The 24,714-nt window shown below is 43.1% G+C and overlaps 2 protein-coding genes across 6 annotated transcripts in view; one reads left to right on the top strand and one right to left on the bottom strand.

Annotated features, from left to right (window-relative positions):
• Positions 1–24,714, top strand: part of Csgalnact1 (chondroitin sulfate N-acetylgalactosaminyltransferase 1) — a 176,197-nt gene that overhangs the window by 29,189 nt on the left and 122,294 nt on the right. The gene's annotated exons all lie outside the window — the stretch shown is intronic.
• LOC123453778 (TSC22 domain family protein 1-like) lies at positions 757–2,163 on the bottom strand. The gene has a single exon (XM_045131867.1). It carries the CDS (start codon positions 2,101–2,103, stop codon positions 1,843–1,845), a length of 261 nt encoding a protein of 86 aa, XP_044987802.1. The 5' UTR covers positions 2,104–2,163; the 3' UTR covers positions 757–1,842.

The following is a 24,714-nucleotide window of genomic DNA, read 5'->3' as shown; positions in this document are numbered from 1 at the left end:
TCCTTCTATCTGTCTTTCTCTCTGTGTCTGTCGCTCTCAAATAAATAAATAAAATAAAATTAAAAAATTAAAAAATAAATAAATAAAGGGCTGGAGAGATGGCTTAGCAGTTAAGCGCTTGCCTGTGAAGCCTAAGGACCCTGGTTCGAGGCTCGGTTCCCCAGGTCCCACGTTAGCCAGATGCACAAGGGGGCGCATGCGTCTGGAGTTCGTTTGCAGAGGCTGGAAGCCCTGGCGCGCCCATTCTCTCTCTCTCCCTCTATCTGTCTTTCTCTCTGTGTCTGTCGCTCTCTAATAAATAAATTAAATTAAATTAAAAAAATTTTTAAAAAAAGCCAGTTGCCAGGCATGCCTCATTTCACCAGTAAAGATTTCCATATACGTTGCTAATAGGGAAGGACTTTTATTTTCAAAACTAATATGCCATTATTGTTCCTAACAAAATTACCTTTAATTCATTCTACCATGTGGTACCCAATTTCCCTGATGGTTTTCAAAAGTATCTTTTGATTGTTTTCATTCAAATTTATATGTGCATCACCCAAATCTTTGCATTTGATTACTATATCTTGGAAATTTATTTTATTATGTAGTCAGTCCCTTGCTCCTCTCTTCTTTTTAACTTCGTGTGTGTGTGTGTGTGTGTGTAGATGTAGGCATGCGGTTTCTGTGTTTATGAGCACACATGGCGTGACATCTGTATGGGGGTCAGAGGGCAGCTTGAGGGGGGCGTGTCCTCTTGTTCCACCCTCTTTTTTTTTTATCAACATTTTATATGCTTTATTGAAAGTTGACAGGTACAACCGTTAAATACAGCGACACAACTGTGTAGAGAACATGCACAGAAACGTATGCATATATAACTACTGTACAGGAAATATGCAAAAACACCTACTGGGAAGTCCATTTTCTTAGCAGAACTGATCATTTTTCAAAGTATTCAACCAGCTCAATCAAAAGACTTCAATGAACAGGAATTTACTTCAAGATTCAGCAGCTAGATTTCAGATTACACAAAGTGACTAATGGTGCCAAATTCTTAAAATTTCTTCAGGTGTGGCTTTTGTCATGGAGCAATTTTTATGTAGATTTCTATATAAAAGACACTCCACACCTCTTCAAACAGCCAATGAGACATCTAAATTGCAATCTGTACAACCTAAACAGTAGCTATGGTCCTCTACTGTACAAAATAGTTACACTACATACACAAATATACACTAAGCACAACAACCTTCATGTAAGATCGCCTAGGTCCCAGCTACCTATCACCGTTGTCAACAACAGTTTTCTATTATCAGCTGTCTCAGAAAAGAGGGACAGTACTATTATGTTTTATGAGCTTTGGTGACAACTGTCATTTGTATAAGGACTGTGTCCCGTCCCCCCCTCATTTCAGTCTTGTCTCTGGCCTCTCATTTCCTCACCGGGAAGGAGAGGAGAGCAAAGTCCAGGAGGAGCCCCAGCGCTTCCTGGCCCCACGCAGGCAAGCAGGAGAGCGAACTCTGGGAAGCAGTAAGTGGCAGGGAAGGGATGGAAAGGCACACGGCTCCTCAGCATCCACTAAACCATTCCTCAGATGTCTGTCAAGTTGCACAGGATCCATCCATGCTAGTTCTCTGGTTAACCTTTAATTCACCCAACTAATAATTTTTTCAAGCCAAAAGCATATGAGTGTTTAATACTGGAAAAAAGAGATAATGGCATGTGTCAGTCTCACATCTCTTTTGCAGCTAGCAATGAAATGGGTGGCTTCGCGACTGTGGAGGTGGTCTCTCTCTAGCACATCTTCTTGTCTGTTCAGTTCAGAAAGCAGCAGCCAGTTCTGCGGGGCATAGGAGGCTATGCGGTTGATCCTGAGCCCTGGGACGCTGGCTGGGCAGGGGGCTGTGTGGTCCCCTGTGGCTGCGTGGTGGCAGGCGGGGAGCCAGTCTGCAGCTGGGCCTGGAACTGGGCAAGCTGCTCTGGACTGGCCAGTGTCTTCAAGAGATTGTTTTCCTGCTCCAGCTGGGAGTTTTTCTCTATTAGTTCTTTGATTTGCTCTTTCAGAACCTCCACTTCCTCTCTAACGGCATACATCAAATGGCTTTTCACCAGATCCATAGCTTGTTCGATTTTGTTGTTGATAGCTACCACACTTGCACCAGAGGAAGTTTCTAGGAGTCAGACCCCGTCTCCCGGAGCCGCGCCGAGCCCCGCGCCGAGCCGAGCGAGCGGAGCGCCCGTCCCCGCGGAGCTTCAGAGTGGCGGCCAGAACCCGGGCCGTTCCACCCTCTTTTTAAGACGTGGTCTCTCATTTTGATGTTGTTTGCATATCCATCTCGCTGGCTCTCCTGGCTCTGCTTCCCATTGCTGCGGGCGCGTTGGCATCACAGATCTGTTCACCATTTTGCATTTAGCTTTTTGTGGGTGCTGGGGAATCGAATGTGGGCCAGCAGGTTGTAAGCAGGCATCTTTAATTGCTGAGTCGTCTTCACAGCCCCACTCTCTTTAACCCCCAGTCGTCTCCGCAGCGCCCCTCCCCCACCCTCTTTCTTCTTTGTGCCATTTCTTTGATGGAGAAGCAGGTTCATTTTCCTGTAGAAATTTTACTTGACCAGTTGCTTCGGAGTGGAGTCGTTGACTTGTTTCTCTCACTTAGTATAGCCTGTAATCTGGTGTGTTATCTCAGCAACTTGATTAGGTTAGATTTAGTGCAATTATTTTTAGACAAGAATACTTGTCTAAGTAGCGTTATGCACCCTGCACTAGTTTAATCATCAAAATTGAATAAAATGTTTTGGGATGGCCTGGGAACTAAGGTCATTTACTTTCTAGGGGAAAACAAAGGTATCCAGAGTATAGCCAGGAATAGCAATTGCTGGGGAGAAAAGAGAAGACTTCTGGGTTTAATAGTCAGCAGAGGCTCTGGGATGCTCTGCTTGTAGAGAAGTGTAATGGAATTTTAGAATTTCATTTCCCACCAGGGATCCAAACTCCATCCATGTGTGAGTTGGCAGACATGGCTATTTTGAAAATTAGCCCACAGCTATGAAATAGTCAGACTGTGGACAAGAGACAGGCCTTTAAGGGGAAGATTCTGGATGCAGCCTGTCCTCTCCTTAAGCTTTCAGGATGGGCTTGGAGTTTCTCCAGTATGCTGTGATGCTTCCTTCGGCCTCAGGGCACCTAGCAGGGGGGATAGCTTGAGCTTAGGTGCCGAGAGGTGGGCATCACAAGGGAAGATATCCTGTCCACCTGCTCTGCTGAGCACAGGAATGGGAAGTGGTGGCTTGCTGCCCATGCACCAGAGGTGAGCTGCCACCAAGAATACAATAAAGCAAAGCAAGGCTTCTCAGCTAGACCTCATAAACTGAGGCCCATGGAGGAATGCCAGGGAGCCAGAAGCTGGAAATGGATGCCAGATACCAAGGGGCCATGAGATTGTTGCAAGAGAACATGGCACTGAGTTGCCTTTTTCAAGACTAGGTATAGAAGACTCCAGGATTTCTGAGTTGTTTACACCATGGTGTTAGGGATGGAATCCATAGTCGTGTGCATGTTAGGCAAGAGCTTGTCCACTCAGTTACCACTCCAACCCCCCCTCTGCGATGGACATACTCAAGGCTGCATCCAGCAGTCAGTACAGGATAGACAGTTTTCAGCAACCTCCAGGAACAGAGACCTGATAGCTACTTATGATGGCACCAGCTCCTGGAAGAGCTGACTCCTTCCTGCCTTCCTTAATTCTTCTTCCTTAATATCCCCAACACCCGAGGGGATGAGCAGCTATCAACAAAGAAGCTGACAGGCATGCTGCCCCAAGACTTGGTCTGAAATCAACCTACTCCTAGACAGGAGGAATGCAACTCAAGTATTTTATGACTTAGAAAAAAAAATTTAAAAGTTTATCCATGCATGTGTATATGTGATGTTTATATATGTGTATGTGTGTGTCCACATGCAAATGGAGGCCAGAGGTACATGTCAGGGGTATTTCTCAGTCACCTTATACCTTGTTCTTTTGTTGTTCTGTTTTTTTGAGGTAGGGTCTCACTGTAGCCCAGGATGACCAGGAATTCACTATGTAGTCTCAGGGTGGCCTCAAACTCTTGGTGATCCTCCTACCTCTGCCTCCCGAGTGCTGGGATTAAAGGCATGTGCCACCACGCCTGGCATAGCTTCCATCTTACTCTGTGAGACAGGGTCTCTCACTGAACCGAGAGCTTATGGATTCAGCTTCCGTTAGGTACCCAGTGAGTCCCAGGGATTTCCTGTCTTTGCCTCCCAGTATGGGGATTGCAACTGTGAGTTGCCATGCCTAGCTTGTCACATGGGTGCTGGGGATCCAAACTCAGGTTCTCATACCTGTGTGGCAAACACCTTGACCACTGAGCCAACTCCTTAACCCATGTTTTATGACTTTAAGTGACTCAGTAACCTTATAATGAGCAGGAAGGCCCAGGCACCTGCTGAAGTTCTTATCCAGAGCAAGGAAAGTCTACTCCCCACTTTGTTGGGTTTTCCAAAGGGCACAGTGTGCTTCGATCCCATTTTCACATTTTGGCTAGCTCAGCCTTCTCCTTACTTACACCAGGTAAAGCTTGAATGAAGGAATGACTAGGGGCTATCTTGCTCAGTACAGCCAGGTAAGGAGAGGATGAACCAAGCTAACTTCATCATTTTCATGTCATGAAATCAAAGGGAAACTTCTGAATGCTGCAGACAGAGGGCAGTTCCTTTGGATGATCTGCCAGGGGAAGTGAAAATCCCACCCTTGGTTCATTTCATTCTTTGCTCCCAGTGTCATTTAGCGTCACCCACTGGTCATCACAAGTGCAGTTTAGCTGAGAATCCCTCATGCTGTCTTCTCTCCCTTTAATATGACTTTTAGCACTGTGGCAGTCGTCAACTCTATCATTATAGGATATTTATGTTCACTGAGCCAGAATGAACCTGTGTTTTATGGACTTCCATGAAAATATTTATTGTGACTTTTTGTTAGAGGCATGAATCATAAACAAGTATGTATAAATTAGTTTTGCATTACTATATCCAAAATAACTTAAAAAAAAAAGTAAGGGAAGAAAAGTTCATTTTAACTCATGGTTTCAAAAGGTCTATCAGTCCACGGTAGTGGGGACAGCCCAGCCTGTGGTGGCAGGAGGGCATGGTGGAATCTCTTCACATCACAGCAAACCAGGAAGCACGGAGAAGTCAGACCTAGGGCTGGCAAATACCCTTCAAAGGCCTACCCCTAGTGACCAGCTTCTACCAACTAAGCCCCACTTCCTAAAAGTTCCATAGCCTCTCAAGATAGCACAGCTCATTGGGGAATAGCATTCAGGACATGGGTCTGGGGGGGCATTTAATATGCAAATCATAAAAGGATGTGTGTCAATTGCCTTCTTATTGCTGTGACAAAATACCCATTAATTATTAATTTTGGATGTTGCGTATGGCTGACTGGCAGATTCTGTTTACAGAATATATAAAAAGCGCTTGATGGTGGATGATTGTACTCTAGCTGTATGAAATACAAAGTTATCATGTAAGGGAGGAAGGGTTTGTTTGGGCTCCGAGTTTGAGGGTACAGTACAGTCCATCATGGTGGGGAAGGCGTGGTGGCTGGAGCATCAAGCAGCTGCACTTTGCATCCTCAGTCAGAAAGCAGAGAGAGATGGATGTTGGAGCTCAGCTGCCTGTTCTTTTTTATTCTGTCCAGGACTCTAGTCCATGGAATGGTGCCACCCATTTAGTGTGAGTCTTCTCTTATCAGTAAACCTAATCTAGAAACTGTCTCAGAGACATGCCCAGAGATTTTTCTCCCAGGTGATTCTAGACCCTGCCAATCTGACACTCAGTATTAACTAGCATAGTATGTGTATAATGATCCTGATAAAATTCCTTTTTTTTTGGCATATTTAAATCTTTCTCCCTTATGCATAGGAAGCATGCCTTGCAGTATTATACAATCAAAGGGTGTAATAATCCATGATGTTATTTATAGCTGGGCAGAAGGAAATACTTTGTATTATAGGAATAACTTCATATGTGTGCTGAGCTAAAGCTTTTTTTGATGTAGGAGGTATATTCGAGTTAAGTGATTTCTTTTGTTGGCCAAAGGAACTTCTGTTCGTTGACTAGTGTTGGAGTCCTAATCATCAGGAAGCTACTTTTCCTGAAGAGACTGGAATCTTGAAGCTGCCTTAATTTCCTCTGCCAAGCCCTCTGAAACATACTGTGATTTTGCTCTGAGAATCCCTGCTAAACCTAGGACACACTTCTTGCATTGAACCATATGCGCAAAAAATTATGAGAAGAGGAGAAAATTAAGTGCATGAATTTTAAAGTTTTCATGCATGTGATCGAGGGAGATGCAATTTCATAAGCATTTAGGTCTTCTTGGAGAAGAAAGTGAGTGCTAAAACATAGGGTGATGGAGCTCAATAATGGAAGAAAAGCACTTGGAAACTTCCTTAAGGGAAAAATGCCCAATTTCTCCTTAAAAATGTTTATTTATTTATTTGCAAGGAGAAATGTATGTTTGAATGTATGTGTGCATGTATGTATGTAGAGAGAGTGAGAGAGAGAAAGAATGGGTGTCCCAGGGCTTCCTGCCACTGCAAATGACCTCCAGATGCATGTGCCACTTTATCCGTCTGGCTTTATATGGATACTGGGAAATCAAACTCCGGCTGACAGGACTTACAAGCAAATGCTTTTAACTGTTGAACCATCCATCTTCCCAGCCTGAAAGTATTAATTTCTGATGTTGCTTATGGCTGACTGGCAGATTCTGTTTACAGAATGCATTAAAAAATGCTTGATGGTGGATGATTTTATTCTAGCTGTATTAAATGCAAAATTATCATGCAATTTATGAGGGGTATTCTCCTTCGTGGCAGCAGTAAGAATGATGAGCCTGGATAGTAATGAGTTCCTGGTGAAAGTGAGGCAGGCAGTTTGACTCCAAATATATTGAAATGAATTATCAAACTAATCTATGCAAGTCCCATAGGAACCTACGGTGTTAACTTTTAAGAGACTGTCGATGGTTTTGTGACCACTGTTTGGGGGCGAATGGGAAAGGTTTCTATTGCCAGGTTGCCAATGGACTGTGGGTTTTCTTCAGAGAGCCATGAAAGCTTTTTAGCTAACATGGCCCAGGCCACTTTCCAAGAGGCTTTGTTGCAAAAGCTGAATGCTAATACCTTTCTCTATGACTTTCTAGTACATTTTTTTTTTCCCTCAAATACTGGCAATTTTCATCTGGAGAGTCTTTAAAAATAAAAAGACACACTTCATTTCTGCTTTGGTCATTAACATATGTTTAGTGCCCCTTTTAATGCAAATGCCACATTTATCATAATAGTCCCTAGAGGTAAAAGGAGAGTGGCTGGGGTCTTCCCTGCCTGGGGTCTGAGTGGCAGCTGCTCCTGGTTGTCTTTGGGACTTTAAACACAGAGACTTCAGGTTGATGTCAGTGATGATTCTCCAGTGCCTAGACTTCTGAGGCCTTTGGTGACAGCCCTGCAGTTTGGTTAGGGATGGGCTCAGTCTGAGCATGTCAGACACGGGGCCTTCAAGAATCAGAGACTTCCCTGCGCCTGTCTCACACCGAAGAAAACCACTATTCTGACCTCTAACCTAAGTCAGCATCTTGAAGGGGTTTCTCCTTTTCTCTAACTCCATACAAATGGCTGCAGTGGGTCTGGGGTCACTCAGAGATTCACCAGTCCAACATGAATATGATATTAAAAAATAGAGGCATTTATTTCTGGCCGGGAACTCAAGATTGCAGCCTTGAGTTCCCTCTGGTCAGGAGTTATACAGACAAAGTTTACGTCACATTGCTAAACAAGTACTTGACAACAGTCACAAGCTGAGCCTAGTCAAAAAAGCAGAGCAAAAAGAAACGGTTAGTGGTTATCTCACTCAAGTAGATGGCCTGGTGTCATTTTGCATACCAAAGGTAACATCTCCTTATACATCCCATCCCCTTGTCCATCACAATGACATCATCGAGTCTATCCGCCTGTGTGTCCAAGTTCTTGAACTGTGTCGGTGAAAGTGATCTGGGCAGGGTTTGGTTGCGGTCTAGTCAGTCATCCATTGAATCCATTGGGAGGTAGTTTTCCATAATAGTGCTGATAGACAGTTTTCCAGTTGTTTTTGTTATTTTGAATAAAGTGTCTGGGAATATATTTGTACATGTTTTCTGGAAGACCTGTCTGTTACTGGGTTATAGTGGAGACCTCGGTTTACTTTCAGAACTCATTACTAAACAACTTCCCAAAGTGTATCCATCAGGTAGGACTCTACCAAAAACTCTACCAAATGACTTCTAGTTCATTTACAAACTTGCCAATACATGGTGTTGACAACAGGCAACTTAAAAAAACATGTTCTATTTAGCCCGGCATGGTGGTGCACGCCTTTAATCCCAGCACTTGGGAGATAGAAGTAGAAGGGTTGCCGTGAGTTCGAGGCCACCCTGAGACTCCATAGTGAATTCCAGGTCAGCCTGGGCTAGAGTGACACTCTACCTCTAAAAACAAACAAAAAATTCTACTTATTTGTAAGCGGGGAGGAGGAATGGGTATGCCAGGGCCTGTTTGCCACTGTGAATTCCAGAGGTATCACCACATTGTGCATCCAGCTTAATGTGGGGAATTGAACCTGGGCACTCAGACTTTGCAACCATACCCAATTATAGACAATAATATGTGATCCCTTCTTTCATGAGTTTGGTGTGTTTCTAGGGTGCTATGAAGAGCACCCCTTGGCAGAGCAAGTGAGAGCAGGTTTCATGGCCATCTGTCAAGCGTGTCTTGATAGCAGGCCTGTGACTGAACGTCACCTCGTGCATGCTGCTTGTTTCCAGCACCCTCCCGCTTTTCCTTTAGCGCTGCGAGACCGCTAAGTGTGCTCGCTGGGATTCCTCCCCGCGTCACTCACCTGGCTGATTAGAGCACCATGTCTCCCTGAAAGCCTTCTCCTCTCCCCTCTCGGGACCGATTTCTCCCAAATCTTGCTTGTGAGTCAAGTAAATTAAATCGTAATATTAAACCTGGATGGTGGCTCATATGTGTTAACTCTTTCCAGAGGTACTTTCATTTTAATCATGGATTCTAGGAGACAGTGTCTTGGCTCCACAATTTTTTTATTTTTACCTTTATTGTTTCTAGGCTAATTGAGAATTTTGAGAAGTTTTTTTTTTTTCCCCCCTTTTAAGTGTTGCCATAAATTATGTTATTACATATACATTTAAAAGTAATATCAATGGGAGAATGACTAAAAACAAAGGCAGAAATTTTAAAGAATTCCAATATAAGAATGAATTTATATGGACATGTGTGTGTTGGTCTTAAACATTTAATTCTGAATGGATTGACTGAAGTGAATCTAAGATTTGTTAAAGTTTTATATATATTACCAGTTTTAATTTTATATCCCAATCAATTCTCCTGTATGATCATCCTATTTAAGCCTTTTTGAATTTCATCATTAACATAGTACTTAATATGGAAATTCAAATTAGTGAAATGGCTTTGAAGTCCTTTAACTGGAGAGATGTGATCTGACTTGTGATTTTGAAGGTCATCCTGCCTTCTGGATGGAGAAAGTGAGGGGATGCTGAGTGAAAGCAGAGGGCGGGCACAGGCCACATGGCCATGACCCAAGGGGCAGTGCAGCAGTGGCACCGGGGAGAAGTCATCAGTTTATCTCAAGTTTGAGGTAGTGCTGACAGGCTGGCTAGTGGACTAGAGAAATAGCAAGGACAGAAAGGATTCAGGGAAGAGTCCTGGCTTTGTGATCTGAGCAGTCAGGTGGGTGGTTCTTCGTTTTCTGAATTGTGAAGGTCTTGGGAAGGGAGGCTTGGGAAAGAAAGTTAAAAATTTTATTGTAAATCTGTTGGGCACAAAAGGTGCTCTATCTGACTCTTCATCCAAGTCTTGTGAGGACAGCAGAGGCAGAAGGGCCTGATGGGAAGCCCCAGTATGTTTGAAGCTGTACTGACGTTGTGTGGAGCAGCACAGGCAGACTTTCTGGGCTCGAAGTCAGTTGCTGGGTGAAGTTGTGTTGATGAGGCAAGCTTGGCAGAGGAAGAGGAGGGCAATGTGGTAGCAGTCTGGGGTGTGGCCAGAGAGAGAGAGAGAGAGGCTGGGAGAGTAGGTTAGAACCTTTGGTTATTATGTAAGAAAACATAACGGTCTTTATGAGCTACTGGGAGTTCCTGAAGACTTCTGAAGGTTAGAGAGATATAAGCAGATCTATGGCTAGGAGGCAGATGGGTAGATTAAAGATATGAATGGAGGCAGGGAGACCTTTAGGAAGCTACTGTGCTAAGTCACAGTGCAAGTCTAAAGTTGGGCAGTGGCACTGGGCATAGAAGCAAGCAGGCAGAGTTTAGGACATGGTAGTGACAACTGGGCCAGGCTCTAACTCTTTTTGCACAGACAAGAAGAGGAGGAGGACTGTTTACAGCCTGCGAGCAGTTACGGGTGACTCCAGGCTAGCTATGGACAGCTCGAGGCTGGTGTATACTTAGATCATTTCTTTCCCGTCTTCAAAATCATGTTCAATTTTTTCTTTTTTTGGTTTCTTACAGTCCTAAAGATTTTAAAAAATATTTTATTTTCATTTATTTATTTGAGAGAGAGAGAGAGATCGAGAGTGGGCATGCCAGGGCTTCTAGCCACCGCAGAGGAACTCCAGACGCATGTGCCAACTTGTACATCTGGCTTAGGTGGGTCCTGGGGAGTTGAACCTGGTTCCTTAGGAATCACAGGCAAGTGCCTTAACCGCTTAACCAACTCTCCAGCCCAAGAGTTTTAAAACATTATTATCATTAACAACATATTTTGTATGGTTATATCGTGTGTTAGCACTCGTTTTTCCCTCATCTCTGTCCCGGTCTGCTGGGCACCTGCCTCAGTGGGGTTGCAGGTATTCCCCATGGGGTTGAGGTTTTGTATAATGGGAGCAACAGTCACGTTTTGGGGGGAAGGGAATGCCTCTGGGCATGATATCTTAATCTGTGGCTTCCCTGAGCCGTGGGGCTGAGTTTTAAGTTTACCTCAGTGATGAGCTCTTAGGAGTCTCTGGACCCATGTTTTAGTAACTGTTGAGTATCCTCAGGGGAGATTTTTTTTCTTATGAAATATATCATCCTAAAAAGAAAACATGCTTTCAGTGACCAGAAAGGACCTTTTCAAGGTTGAAAATTGCACAAATATTCTGATATTGGGTAAGTGTAGGATACAGCTGCTCAGGGTCCCAGCTCCTGACCTGCCTGTGGGAAGACTGAGAATTAAAGTCAATGGCAGAGTTCAGAGTGAGCCCATAGCTGTTCACCCTGTGACCCACATTTGACAGGGGATGCCTCCCTGCAGGAGAGCCAAGGAGAAGAGGCCCAGGGTGGACAATGAGGGAAGGGCTAGACCCATGGCGGATCAGAGGTGAAAGATGTGGGAATGGAGAGGCCCCCGGGGAGAAGCCACCCTTCGTCAACCCGCCTGGGTCGTGCTGCAGCTGAAACGCTCCTCACCTGTCTCTTTGCCCTTGAACCCATGGGCACTATGTCTTCTGTACTCCCTGTAGCCATCCATTGCTGCCAGTGTCTGCCTGAATCTTGGCTCATTGCCTGAAAAAAACAGCTTCACTGCTTTCTTGCTTACTTATTATTTATTTATTTGCTCTTGGTCTTGTGATAATTGCTCACACAAGGCAAACAGGGTTAGAGAGTCCTTCATGAGTCCTGCCCTTCCCTGGATTATCTATTCACCCTGCAAAGGAAAGCAAGCCCTTCACATCTGTTCTCATGCCCGGACCTTCAGAGCCATGGAGCTCTGGGATTTCAACAGCTGGTCAAGGCAGCACTCAGAGGTGGCGGTTTTCACAAGCTCTGGGACTAGGCGGAGCAGAAGGGCTCTTGAGGGAAGAGCCCAGCAAAGCCAACAGGGGCTGATAGAGGACAGCCACCATGCTATTTTTAGTGCTTATTAGTGTTCTCTGGTCTTACTGAGTTTGTCTTTGTTAATGAAACACTTATACCAGACATTCCCAAATACAGTTCTGAAATTTACACTTTTATTTTAGTTACTTTCATTATAACATTATAACTCTTGCCAAAAAAACAAAACAAAACAAAAAAAGAAACAAAATCAACTCCATAGACCATAGACTATGAGATGAGAATGTCAACATTTGAGTGACCAGAACATCCTCAGCTGAGGAGGCCTCCCGTGGGCTCCTTCCTAGCTACTCTTCCTACCTGACTCTAATTTTTTTTTTAATTTATTTGAGAACGACAGACACAGAGAGAAAGACAGATAGAGGGATAGAGAGAGAATGGGCGCACCAGGGCTTCCAGCCTCTGCAAACGAACTCCAGACGCGTGCGCCCCCTTGTGCATCTGGCTAATGTGGGACCTGGGGAAACGAGCCTCGAACCGGGGTCCTTAGGCTTCACAGGCAAGTGCTTAACCGCTAAGCCATCTCTCCAGCCCCTGACTCTAATTTTTATGATAGAAATTTTTTTCTATATAAATAATCTCACAGCTCCTTAGTTTCATTTTGGTTGATTTGGTATTGTATTGGTGGAACCGGGTACATATGCTTTTGTGTGTGTGTGTCTTGATTCTTCTTGACTATTCCTAATTCTTTACATTCTCATATGAAATTTTAGGATCCACTTGGTAAGATTCTACAACCCCCACATAAAGTTTTGAGACTCTGATTGGAATTATGTTGAACGTGTAAATTAATTTGGAAAGAACTGACATTTTTACAGGACTGAGTCCTTGTTTAATTCTTGTTAAATGTCTTATAAAGTTTTATAAGTTCTTTTTCCTCACAGGCTTTGCATATCTTTTGTTAAATTTATTGCGAAGCACTCCATACTTTGGGATGTTACTGCAAATGGTATCTTTTTTTTTTTTTGGATTTAATTTTCTGTTTGAAGTTATTCAGAAATTTAGTTGGTTTTCTACATTATTAAATTCTGTTATTGTAGCAGCTTCTCTGTAAACAGCTTTGGATGTTCTTTGAACAGAGTCTTATGTGCGTATGTGAATAATGAGTGTGTTTCCTGTTTTCTTATCCTAATAGCACTTACTTGTGCTTTACTATTGTGGTCCCCTGGGAATGTTGAAGATCTGATGGCAAGACTCCTTCAAATTGCCCATGCTAACATTTTACATGTTATGAGATTGAGTTTGCTAACATTAAAAATATTTGTATTTATTTGTATGTGTGTACATGGGCATGCCAGGGCCTATTGCCCCTGCAAACTAACACCCGATGTACGCACCGCTTTTGCATATGGCTTTATGTGAATGCTGGGTAACCCTAACCCAAGTCAATAAGTTTTACAAGAAAGTATCTTTAACAACTGAGGCATCTCCCCAGTCCATGTTTTCTAAAATTTGAAGTGAGGTTTTTGTATCTGTCTTCATGAGAGAAATTATTATGTAATTTCCATTCTCATGATATTTTTGTCGTTAAAATAGGGCATTGTAATAATACAGCTCATTCTGAAGCTTCCTGAAGAATAAGAAATTAAGGTTTTCCAGTGTTACAGACACAGTTGAATTGATACAAAACTATTTGCCTATGTATGTAGTTCAAGGGCTATCAGATATTTGGAAACTGTCTTTCTTTGGAAAAATTCAAATCATGTTCAGAATTTTTTTACTTTAATAGTATGAAATTTATTTTTTATCAATTGTTTCATGAAAAAAAGTGTGTCCTTTTTAAAATATCTTCAAAAAATGCTGGTGACATAGATCTAATGACCATAACCTTTGACGAAACATCTTTTTTGGAAGGATAATTAGATTTATAAGCTTTTCAATACTCTATTCCAATCTCTAAGTTAAATGTCAATGTGGAAAGAATTTTTCTCATGTTGGGTAACACATGACACTAATAGTTTGAGAATTGAGTCAGTATTTGAGGGATGTATTTTCCAAAACTAGCTTTCACTTTTGGAAGCAAAAGACAAATATTTTGACTTAAAAAAATAAAAATTAGCTAGCTGGGCGTAGTGGTACATGCTTTTAATCCCAGCACTTTGGAGGCAGAAGTAGGAGGATTGCTGTGAGTTTGAGGCCATCCTAAGACTACATAGTGAATTCCAGGTCAGCCTGGACTAGAATGAGACCCTATCTCAGAAAACCAAAAAAAAAAAAAAAAAAAAAAAATTAGGTAAAAGCCACATTAGTAAAATATATAATTCTGATTGCATGCAAAATATATAATTTTAGTTATATTCCAGATCTGTCTATATCTACCATTTATCTATATGTAACTATACATAGATGACATGGAAACATCTATATCTATATTATAGATAAGCATATATATGTATCTTTTTCTGTAGTAACATGTTCTTTTCAAGAATATTCAGAAGTCACCCCAGACTTCTTATGGTGCAACCTTCTCAGACATAGGGGTCCTTAAGTCCATAATTATAAAAAACAAATGTGTTTGGTGAGGATTGAGCCCAGGGCCTCACATATACAAGGTAACTGCTCTGCTACAGGACCATTCACCCAGCTCCCACAGTCATATCCCTGAGAGAGTGCTGAGAAAGGCAAAGAGCTAAGTAGCTAGCTTAAGAAAGGAGGTTTTCCTATCTCAAAGGAGCAGTACTTTAGTGTTGCAGTCCGGTTCACATTGCTGGTAGAAATCACCCAACCAAGAGCAGCTTCTGGGAAAAAGAGGTTTATTCTGGCTTACAGGCTCAAGGGAAAACTCCACGATGGCAGGGAAAATGATGGCATGAGCAGAGGGTGGACATCACCCCCTGGCCAACATAAGGTGGGCCACAGTAACAGGAGGGTGTGCCAAACACTGGCATGGGGAAACTGGCTTTAGCACCCATAAGCCCAACCCCAACAATACACTTACTCCTGGGAATCTACCATTTAGAACACCTAAGTTTATGGGGGACACCTGAATCAAACCACCACACTGTGCATTTGACAGTATAGAAATCTGTAAATCATGATAATTGAGCCAAATGGCATATTAATTTTTGTCAATGAACTGTGAATCCATAGAAAAGAAAAGCTTGAAAAAGACAAAAAACAAACAAACAAAAAAGATAAGCCGGGCATCTGCCTTTAATCCCAGCACTCGGGAGGCAGAGGTAGGAGGATCGCCATGAGTTCAAGGCCACCCTGAGACTACATAGTGAATTCTAGGTCAGTCTGGCCCAGAGTGAGACCCTACCTCGACAACACCAACAACAAGCTGACAAGCTTTTTAGGGAAATTTTAGAGTTGTAGAATGATGTGAGACATTAGCATCTAAGCAGCCTAATTTTCTTGGCCAAGGAATGGGACCAGAGATGTCCCTGTAATAGAGTGAAGAACAAAGAACGTCTGTCCCAGAGCAGGAGATTGACAGAAAACAAAGAATTGTGTAATGAACAGCAGATGTTTGAGAACTGATGTCTTCGAATGTTATTGCTGTGGCTAAAACAAAATATCCAAGGCTAGGCATTTTATGTAGAGAGGGGGTTTAATTATTAGCTCATGGTTTTGGGAGGTCCAAATGCATATAATGCTGGCATCTGTTCATCTCTGATGAGAGCCTTCTGATGGATGGTGGATAACATCCTGGTGGGAGTGCATGTAAGAGGGAGAAGTCACATGGCAAGACAGAAGCCAAACTCCCCTCTTAACAACTAATTCTCATGGGAACTAATCCATTTTGAGGGGTCCTCACTGATTCTTTGTGAGGGCAATGTCCTACCTCCTACAGGTCTCACCACCTCCGTACCATTATGCTGGGGGACCAAGCCTCCAGCATGTGAACCTTTGGGGAGAACCTCCACCTGTCCCAAAGTGGTGCTAAGAAGAAGCCAGGGAAGGAACAGGGTGTGTTGCATTGGGCAGCATGGGTAAGAACAGGACAGGAGGGGCATGACTTTTGTGCCAAACCTGAATGAAACAAATGAAAAAGCCCCTGGGCTATTTTGAGGAAGGATGTTCTGAACAAAGAGAACAGATAGTTCGTATGCCCAGCGTCCCCCAAGCACGCACACTTCTCTGAAGCCAGCAGGGGGACTGTGTGGCTAAAGCAAGGTTAGCACAGGGAGAGTACGGGTTTCAAGGTGGGAGGTGGCACAAGGTACCGGGTCACTTAGGGGTCAAGATCAAGAAGTTGGGATTTATTCTAAGTATGATGGGAATACACTGGGGAGCTTGGTCCAGGGATGTCATAGTCCGATTTCTGTTAAGTCCCATCGAATAGACTGCCGTAGAGAGATCTGAGGAAAGACAGCCACGGAAGAGGGACACCAGTGAGGGGCCCTTTGTGGTTTTACAGAGAGGGACCGAAGATGGGAGAATTCAGGGTCGTGAGCAAAATGATGACAGCTTGATGATGGCTCCCCAACTCTGCCTATGTTAAAATTTAATGTTTAAAGTTAATATTAAAAAAGCAGTGCTTTCATTATTGATAACTTCTTGACATGTCTTGAAGGTGAGGACAAATGATGGAAGAGAAATTCTAGACATCTCACTGACTGTAAACCCTTGCTCTCCTGGTTCAGCGTATCATGCTATTTCTTCTGCGTCCCCTTCTTCCCTGAAGGTTGTTCAAGTCTGCGTTCACAGTTTTCCAGACAGATGAACACTCTCATCTGTGCTGGTATGGGTTGTATATATCGCCCCCCCCCCCCACGATCAATGTCAGTAACTTTGATTCTCATTTACTTAAAATGTGCACACCTGGTTCAGTTTTAGTTTACATCAGGAAACTTCATACTATCTTGCTTTCATCTCTGTGTTGACCTGAAAATGGCTAAGTCAGTGATGGCTAGATTTGCTGCAAGATCAGTGGTACACTGATATGGTCATGGTGTCTCTCTAGCTATTGGTTCTGATGGAATTATCCTGGACAAATAATTTTAAAAAGAGAGAGAGAGGAAGAGAGAGAGACAGAGAATCTGTTAGTGGCTGCTTGCAGTGGGTAGGAGCTTGCATACAGAACAGTCCCAATAATGCCGGATTCTCACGGTGCCAGCTCATTAAGTCGCCTAGAGAACAGCGCATTGCTCAGCAGCCCCCGTTGCCGTGGTGCGGGGACACTGGATATTGACTCTGCATTGATACCAAAGGCAAGTCCATTGGATTTCAATAGTGCTGATTGTCATTCATTTTTCCCTTCCTAAAACAAAAAGGACCACATGTGAAAGTGGGATTTTATTCAGTAATAAAATATGCTTTGTCATGGAAATTGTTAATGAAGCATGTTATGCTTGCTTATATTACAGTTTCAGAATTACCATTGTTCTTATCTTTGAGGGTAAAATATACCAAGATATACACATTCCTGATGGAGCTTTTGAAAATGGGACCCCAAAGGCAGGTGACATTGGACCTCTTACTGCTGCAGTCTCTATGACTCTCTCTTGTGGCCACGTTACCAAGGGAATGAATGTGAGGGGCTGGTGGGTTTCCAGAGAAATTGTGTTTTGAGTACTTTACACACAGGTTGATTATTCTCTGTAAAATAGACACAGCATAGTTTAGAAAAAGGCTGTGTAGGTGACCACAGAGTTCGTTTCATCAGCGAATATGAAGAGCCCGTTGTCGGTTCTCTTGGAGTGTGGCCACCTCTAACATGTTCCGTCCAGTGTGAAAGGAAAGATTTGGGAGCTCTGTATAACATTACCAATGCAGAGATGTACTTGGATGGCCACAGATATTTCCTGTGGAGCCAAGGTCAAGGTCTTGCTTGATTTTTCCTTTATAGTAGATATGTCAGGAATCATGCTTACTTTAATTGGATGGACTTCCAGTACTATAGGCAGAGGGCTCAGCTTGACCTCTGTGTGAGTTCTGACCCTCTCGAGGGGACTTCTGCTGTAGCTTGAGGTCCTATGGTTCTTCTCCAGCCTTTACCTGAAGACCACCCACCCTGCTTATTTTGCAAACTCCACCCTGCCTTCGGCACCGAGTGTGGTTCCATCCTTGACTCACACTTCAATCCCACCGCGTACTCTGCCTAGATAAGCTATGGACAGATGGCTGTTGACTCTGCTGCCTGGGGCCGGGGAGATGGCTCAGAGGGGAAGTGCCTGCCATGCAAGCGCCAGTACCTGAGTTTGGACCCTCAGCACCCACATAAAGCCAGATGCTGTGTGGGCACCTGTAAACCCAGCACACCCATGGCAAGCAGGAAGGTGGAGACAGGAGGATGGCACAGAAACTCTCAGAACAGACAGCTGGGTGAATGGAGCAATAATCAACGAGAGACCCTGCCTCAACTGAGGCCAAAGGTGAGGAGTGACAGCTGAGCATTTTTCTTCACGCAGTAGCGTGTCTGTGCCTGCACTCACACACAGGAGCCTGGATTCACACACACACCACAAGGGAAAAAAGAAAAACTATCGCCCGCATGCCGAATCTCTTCCATCAGCGTCCTCCCTGTGCACTGGAGCCATACCACTTAGTCAGTCTTCCTCCCTGCGCATGTCAGGCTTGGCAGCAGGGCACTTGCTCTCCTCGCTCTGATCCCTCAGCCCGCTCTCGCTCCCCTGCGTGTGCCGAGATGATTGGTGGCTTCACTTGTCACTCATAGTCTTATGCACAAGAGCAAAATAATACAGCATCCTGTTTTTCTTTCTAAATGCATTTTAATTTTTTTCATTTGTTTTTATTGATCTATTTGAGAGCAACAGACAGAGAGAGAAAGAGGGAGAGAGAGAGAGAGAGAGAGAGAGAGAGAGAGAGAGAGAGAGAGAGAGAATGGGCATGCCAGGGCCTGCAGCCACTGTAAATGACCTCCAGACGCGTGCACCCCCTTGTGCATCTGGCTAACGTGGGTCCTGGGGAAATCGAGCCTCGAACTGGGGTCCATAGGCTTCACAGGCAAGTGCTTAACTGCCAAACCATCTCTCCAGCCCGAAATTATTTTTTAGATGACTGTATTTTCTTATTTTTCTATATGCTGCAAGATTTTTTCCAATTCTGTCTTCCATCGTATCTTTCAATCTTTTATTTGTTTATTTATCTTTCTATATGTTGGGGGTGGCATTCCACTGATTTTTCTTCCTCTGTAGTTGTTTTTTCCATATTTTATAATTAGGAATACAATCTTTTCTCACTCCTTGCAGAATAATATTTACAGTTTTAAAAGTTATTGCTTGGGCTGGAGAGATGGCTCAGCAGTTAAGGCACTTGCCTGCAAAGCTCTAGGACCCTGGTTTGATTCCTCAATACCCACGTTCAGCCAGATACACAGTGGAACATACATCTGGAGCCGTTTGCAGTTGTTGGAGGCCCTGGCATGCCCATTCTCTCTTGTCTTTTCTCTCACTCTGCTTGCAAATAAATTAATGAAAATATTTTAAAAATTGTTGCCCAACTTTTTTTGTAATTTTCTACTATCTTTGGAATCCCAATTGGTTCTCTTGGCTTTCTCTTTCCTGTTGTTATTGAGTTCCTTTACTGTTTTCTGCCCTAATTGTGCTAGGACATTTCCTCATACATAAGAAAACAGTAGAAAGGCCAAGTATGAGCTAGCTCTGGGTTAGTGATTTGAAGTTGGGGCTGGCAGGGTTCGCTTTTGAGAGGTTGAAGTCCTTTCTTTGGGATCCCTCATTGGTGGACTATACATGTTTCCTTCTGAGATGTCCAGTCCCTGCTGACTGTGCACTGAGTGAAGATTTTGTTCACACTGTTGTCATTCTGGCTTGCTACAATGATATGCATGTGCCGCCAAAAGTTCTGGTGCTGCGACCTTAATTCCTTACTTAGTGTGACAGTGTTGTGAGCCAGGGCGTGGGGAAGTTTTTCCTCATGAGGATGGAGTCTTTGTGAGTGAGTTAGTGCCTTTCTTGTAGAAATAGATTTACTGTCCAGGAAGTTTGGTTCTCGTTTCTCTGGTTTTGCAGACATCCACACTTGCCGAGCCCCTCCCCCTACTTTCTTGCATTGAAGCAGCTGCAGAAGCTAAGTAGATGCTGGCACCGTGCGCTTGAGTTTCTGGCAAAATGAGCCAAAAGACAGCGTTATCCTTTACAAATCATCTAGCCTCAGGTATTCTGTTGTAGCACCAGAAAAAAATGGACTAAGACACTCACCTTTGACTTCATATAGGGTATAATCTGATAAACACACTTTTCTTTTTTTTTAATATGACCCAGTGGATCAGTCTCCATGTTTAGGGCTTTTTCCATCTTGTTAGAGGAATATGTTTTCCAACTTGAAGTCAAAGTGACACTGTGTCGCCTATTGTTCTCTTTGTCCTTTTTTCAGTCTTGCTTTGTTTCTGCACTTAGTCGTCTGGATGATCTAGAGTTGATTTCCACGTGTGGTGTGAAGTCAGAGTCAAAGCTCTCCATTCAAATAAATGCAGCCCTAAATTTTCTCCACAACCACCACCACATACATATCAAGCAGGTGGTGGGGGCAGGCAGGCACTGAGTGGTCCTCACAGGGACTTCCTTCTATTCTACGGGCTCTTTCCCTCCATGTCTGTCCCTGTGGCCTCTGATTAGCTGTCATGTCCTGCTCTCAGAGCCAGGGCTTCTGAGGGGGACACAGCTTTTGCTCTTCACTTAAGGGTATGAGCGGGAATAGCAACTATACAACTTGTTTTTTTTTTTTTTTTAAGAGTACAACTTATTGCAAAGAAAAATCTGCAACATCAGCTGTTTTCACTTCTTTCTCAACATTGAAGTGTCACCCACATTTTAAATGCAGTTACGCTTTTTATGCCCCGAAAGTTAACCTATAATTTCCCTGAAAGGTTATTGGAACTTGCAAGTGTGAATCTTGAAACGGAACTAACTTTCCTTTAGGACTGCTCTTTAGTATTCACAGAAGAATGTTTCTATTAGAAAAAAAAATTAAATAAGGAGCTTGGAACAGCAGTGATTATTTCTTGCATGCAAATACATTGGAAAGAAAAGAAACATACAGCTGGAAGGAATTTGAGATGTTATTGTGCAGTATATTTTACCTCAAAAATGGACCATTTTCAGTTTTAATATGATTCCAGAAGAAAAAATTACATGATCTCTTGGTAATACTTAATGTACCTCACTGTCAGTGAGCATTTCTTATTCTGCATATTAAGTCCATTTTCCTATTCTGTTTGAAACATGAAAATCGGGTGGGCCATCTTGTGAAGGGTAATAATTCATCTACTTGATGGTGATTATTAAACATTCCTCCAGCTTACTCTTCATTCTATAATCTGTTCTTTTTGCTCTTTCCCTTAAGCCAGTTTCCAAGACCTCTAATTACTATTTTTACCCCATTCAAATTCCTTCCACTTCATTTATAAATTATGAGCTATAGCCTCAGAAATTGAATGTAATATTTTAACCAAACTATGATTAGATGCCAGATAACCTATTGAGATGATGCTTTAGGAATCTCCAACTTTCTAATCTAAATTTTTCTCCATTACAAAAAAAAATATTTTTCAGACTTATGGTTACAGATGGCAGTTTGTCCACAGTTGTTTATCTTTGCTTCCTCCTAACATTGCTCAAAATCACAGGTATGAAATAAATAAGATACAAGTCCACAAGGACAAATAAAACAGGCTTGGGAGATGGGGACAAAACACATGGAGAAGTTTTCTTTTTGGAAGACGGAAAGTAAGTGGCTGCGTGGAGCACATGCTAGAAGAGGAGAGGAAGCCGCAAGCTCAGTGCCCACAGGAAGGAAAGACAGTCCGAAGCGACTGATAAGGACTTAGAAGCAGAACAGCCCAGACTTGGAGCCACCAGTTATGCCAAAAGACAGGTGTGATGGGGAGGCCAACACCCAGGGCCTGTTGGGATGTCTACGTACCCCATCCCATCCCAAATAGCTAAATAAATATCTCAATGTAGGTGTTTTCCACAAAAATTAGATAGAGAATCTTGGGCTTGGGGACAACAGAAACAGTTGGGAACATGGGTAAGGCCTTGAAGGAAACAGACTATGTATATAAAAATCAACATAAGAAGATCCACCTTCCCTTCTGCATTCCAGAACTCTGACAACCTTTCCCATCGATGTGGTCCTCTCTGTCAGGATTAGAGGGTTGGAGAGCCTGGAGTGGGAAATGAATTGGCTGAAATAATAATAAAAAAAAGACATTTGAAAGCCCCTCATAACATGGGTGGATTGCCACTTAATCCTACCACTTCAGCTCAGCTGTTTCATTTAGGTCTCATGGTACACAGTAGCACCATGCCCAGGAGGATTGTCTCCAGGAGCGACGAATGAGAATGAATCAAGTACGCGTTCGCAATCGAGATCGGTTCAACGGCAACGGGAAGAACACTTGAGAAACTATTATTGATATCCTTTGAGAGATCAGGGGCGAGAGTACATCTGTGAAAAAGAACTAGAGAATTGAAAGTATGATAATTAAAATTAAAATCTCATGAGGAGTTCGAATGTTGATGAACTAGTTCAGGGAACAGAGCAAAAGAAACGAAAGGAAAAAAAGTAAGAAAGAAAGCAGAGGAAATAAGAGGCTCTCTTACAAAGCACTAACTCTGATTAGCTGGATTTTCAGAAAAACTAAGAAATGGAAGAAACGATATCAAATGTGCTCCCAGTTTCACAGACCGTTACTGTGCACATGGAGAGGCACATTTGGTGTCTGGCACAAAGAATGATGCTAGGAACCAACTCCAAGGAACATTTGATAAAGTCTGTGTAAAAAAAAAAAAAATCCTAAAAGTTTTAAGAGGGAAAAGTAGGTCACAAAGCAAGAGGCTAACAAGTGCCTGACGCCACTCAGAGCAGCAGTAGGTGCCAGAGGAAACAGAGCTCTTCCTCGAGGCATGGCTCCTGCCTTTCAGTCTGAGGGAAAACAGTGTCCTCCTGGAGTCCTAGGCCTGGTTACACTGTCAATCAAATCCAAGGGCGAAACAATCATAGTTTGAGACAGACAAGAAAGCTGTCAAAAAGATCCTCCCAAGAGCTTTCCCGGGGCATCTCTGGAAGAGCTCCTCTCCCCAAAGGCCAAAACCCACGCAGGATGCTGTTGAAAGTGAGGGAGCCCGGCGTGCAGAGGCTGAGAACCTAGGAAGCTGATGGGGAGGGGCTCACTCCCTGTGCCAGCCTGGAAGGCCTGAGGTCCTTAGTGCGCTGAAGTGCAGGCATGGGGGAAAGGTTTTCTATTTCCAGAAGAGACAAGGGCAATTCCACTTTCTGCTGCCTTTGTTCCAGGTGGGCACTGAACTGGGTGAAAGGTGCTCACCCACTCTGGGGTGAGGGTGAGGCTTTCTTACAGGGACCACTAACGCAGACGCTGCCGGGGTTCTTCAGAATCACGGTGGCAGACACACCCCCAAACTGCCTCATCAGCCCTTTGCATGCCCCTTCGTCCACCATCAAAAGAGGGAATGGGAAGTTTCAGGGTGACACCTGGACATTCTGCGCCCCAAACCTCGAGCAGGATCCTTCTAGATGGAACAGGAGCACATAGAAGTCAAGAGGATGCGCTAAGGAAGCAAAACAGTAAATTAGAATGATCACCGGATGTACTCATCTGTGCTAGGATTATTTTTCTAGGTCTGTATTAAAGTATGGGCAAAATAAGTGTTAGATACCTTAAAAAATCAATCAAATGAGACAATTATTAACGTGAGTAAAAAGGACAGGACATAGTGTAACATTCGGTTCAGTTATGAGCAATGTTTAATACATTGCAATGTAAGGCCAGTACTGACTTATTATAACTAAAAGTTGCAATGGGTCTAATTGAGAGAATTGGTCCTCCACAAGCGAAGCCAATAGAAACTGAAGGGTCTAAGAGAGGGTGAAGACTATTTGAAATCAAAATAAATACTGAAACAAGCATCTGAAAGCATTGAGGTTACTGCCTTTTGACTCTGGGACTCTAGAATGAGTGGGTGTGGTAGACAAAGAAATGATTTTGGAAGTCTTGCAGTTATCATTTGACTTTAAATTATGTACCTATTCTTTTTGATGAAAGTGAAACCAATATATGTATAGGAAATATGTTTTATATGTAAAATGTTTATGTATTTCACAGAATATTTTGTAATTAATATTTGAGGACAATGACAATAAGTTTTTGGAACCTTCTGAAAAGGTGACATGTTGGAAATATTTTTTATTAGGAGAGAAAGAGAGAGAAATACACACACACACACACACACACACACACACACACACGGAGAGAGAGAGAGAGAATGGGCATGCCAAAGTTCCAACCACTGCAAACAAATGCCAAATGCATATGCCATCATGTCCATCTGGCTCTTGTGGATACCGGGGAACCAGGGTCCTTAGGCTTCACAGGCAAGAGCCTTAATGGCTAAGGCATCTCTCCAGCCCATCACATATGTTTTAGCTTGTTGTGAATCATAAGTTCAGAGTCATGGTTAGCTTGATATTTGACACTGGAATTTGTGAGAGCATAGTATTGTTCCCACATGTAGTACCTAACGTTTCTTTAACACTTATTTGGTTCTAGAAAGAAGAGTTAGAACCGTTGGAATTCAAATTTGACTTCCTCCGCCACAGAAACCGAGACACTCGAATGCAAAAGCAACAGGTTTCTTTATTGCAAGCCTAGGCCTGGGCTCCGTCCCTACAATCCAGATCAGCGGTAGTGAGGGTAGTGAGGGAGAGAGCCCCTTTCTTTTGGGGGAAGGGGTTCATATAGGAATTCAAACAAAGAAGTAAGGGATAGATACATGATTGGTTGATTTAAACAGTTCTGATTGGCTTGG

The sequence above is a fragment of the Jaculus jaculus genome, chromosome 12 (genome assembly GCF_020740685.1).
Source record: "Jaculus jaculus isolate mJacJac1 chromosome 12, mJacJac1.mat.Y.cur, whole genome shotgun sequence".
NCBI lineage: Eukaryota > Metazoa > Chordata > Mammalia > Rodentia > Dipodidae > Jaculus > Jaculus jaculus.
The sequence above is the reverse complement of the archived record's forward strand: the minus strand, read 5'-3'. Positions and strand labels throughout refer to the sequence as shown.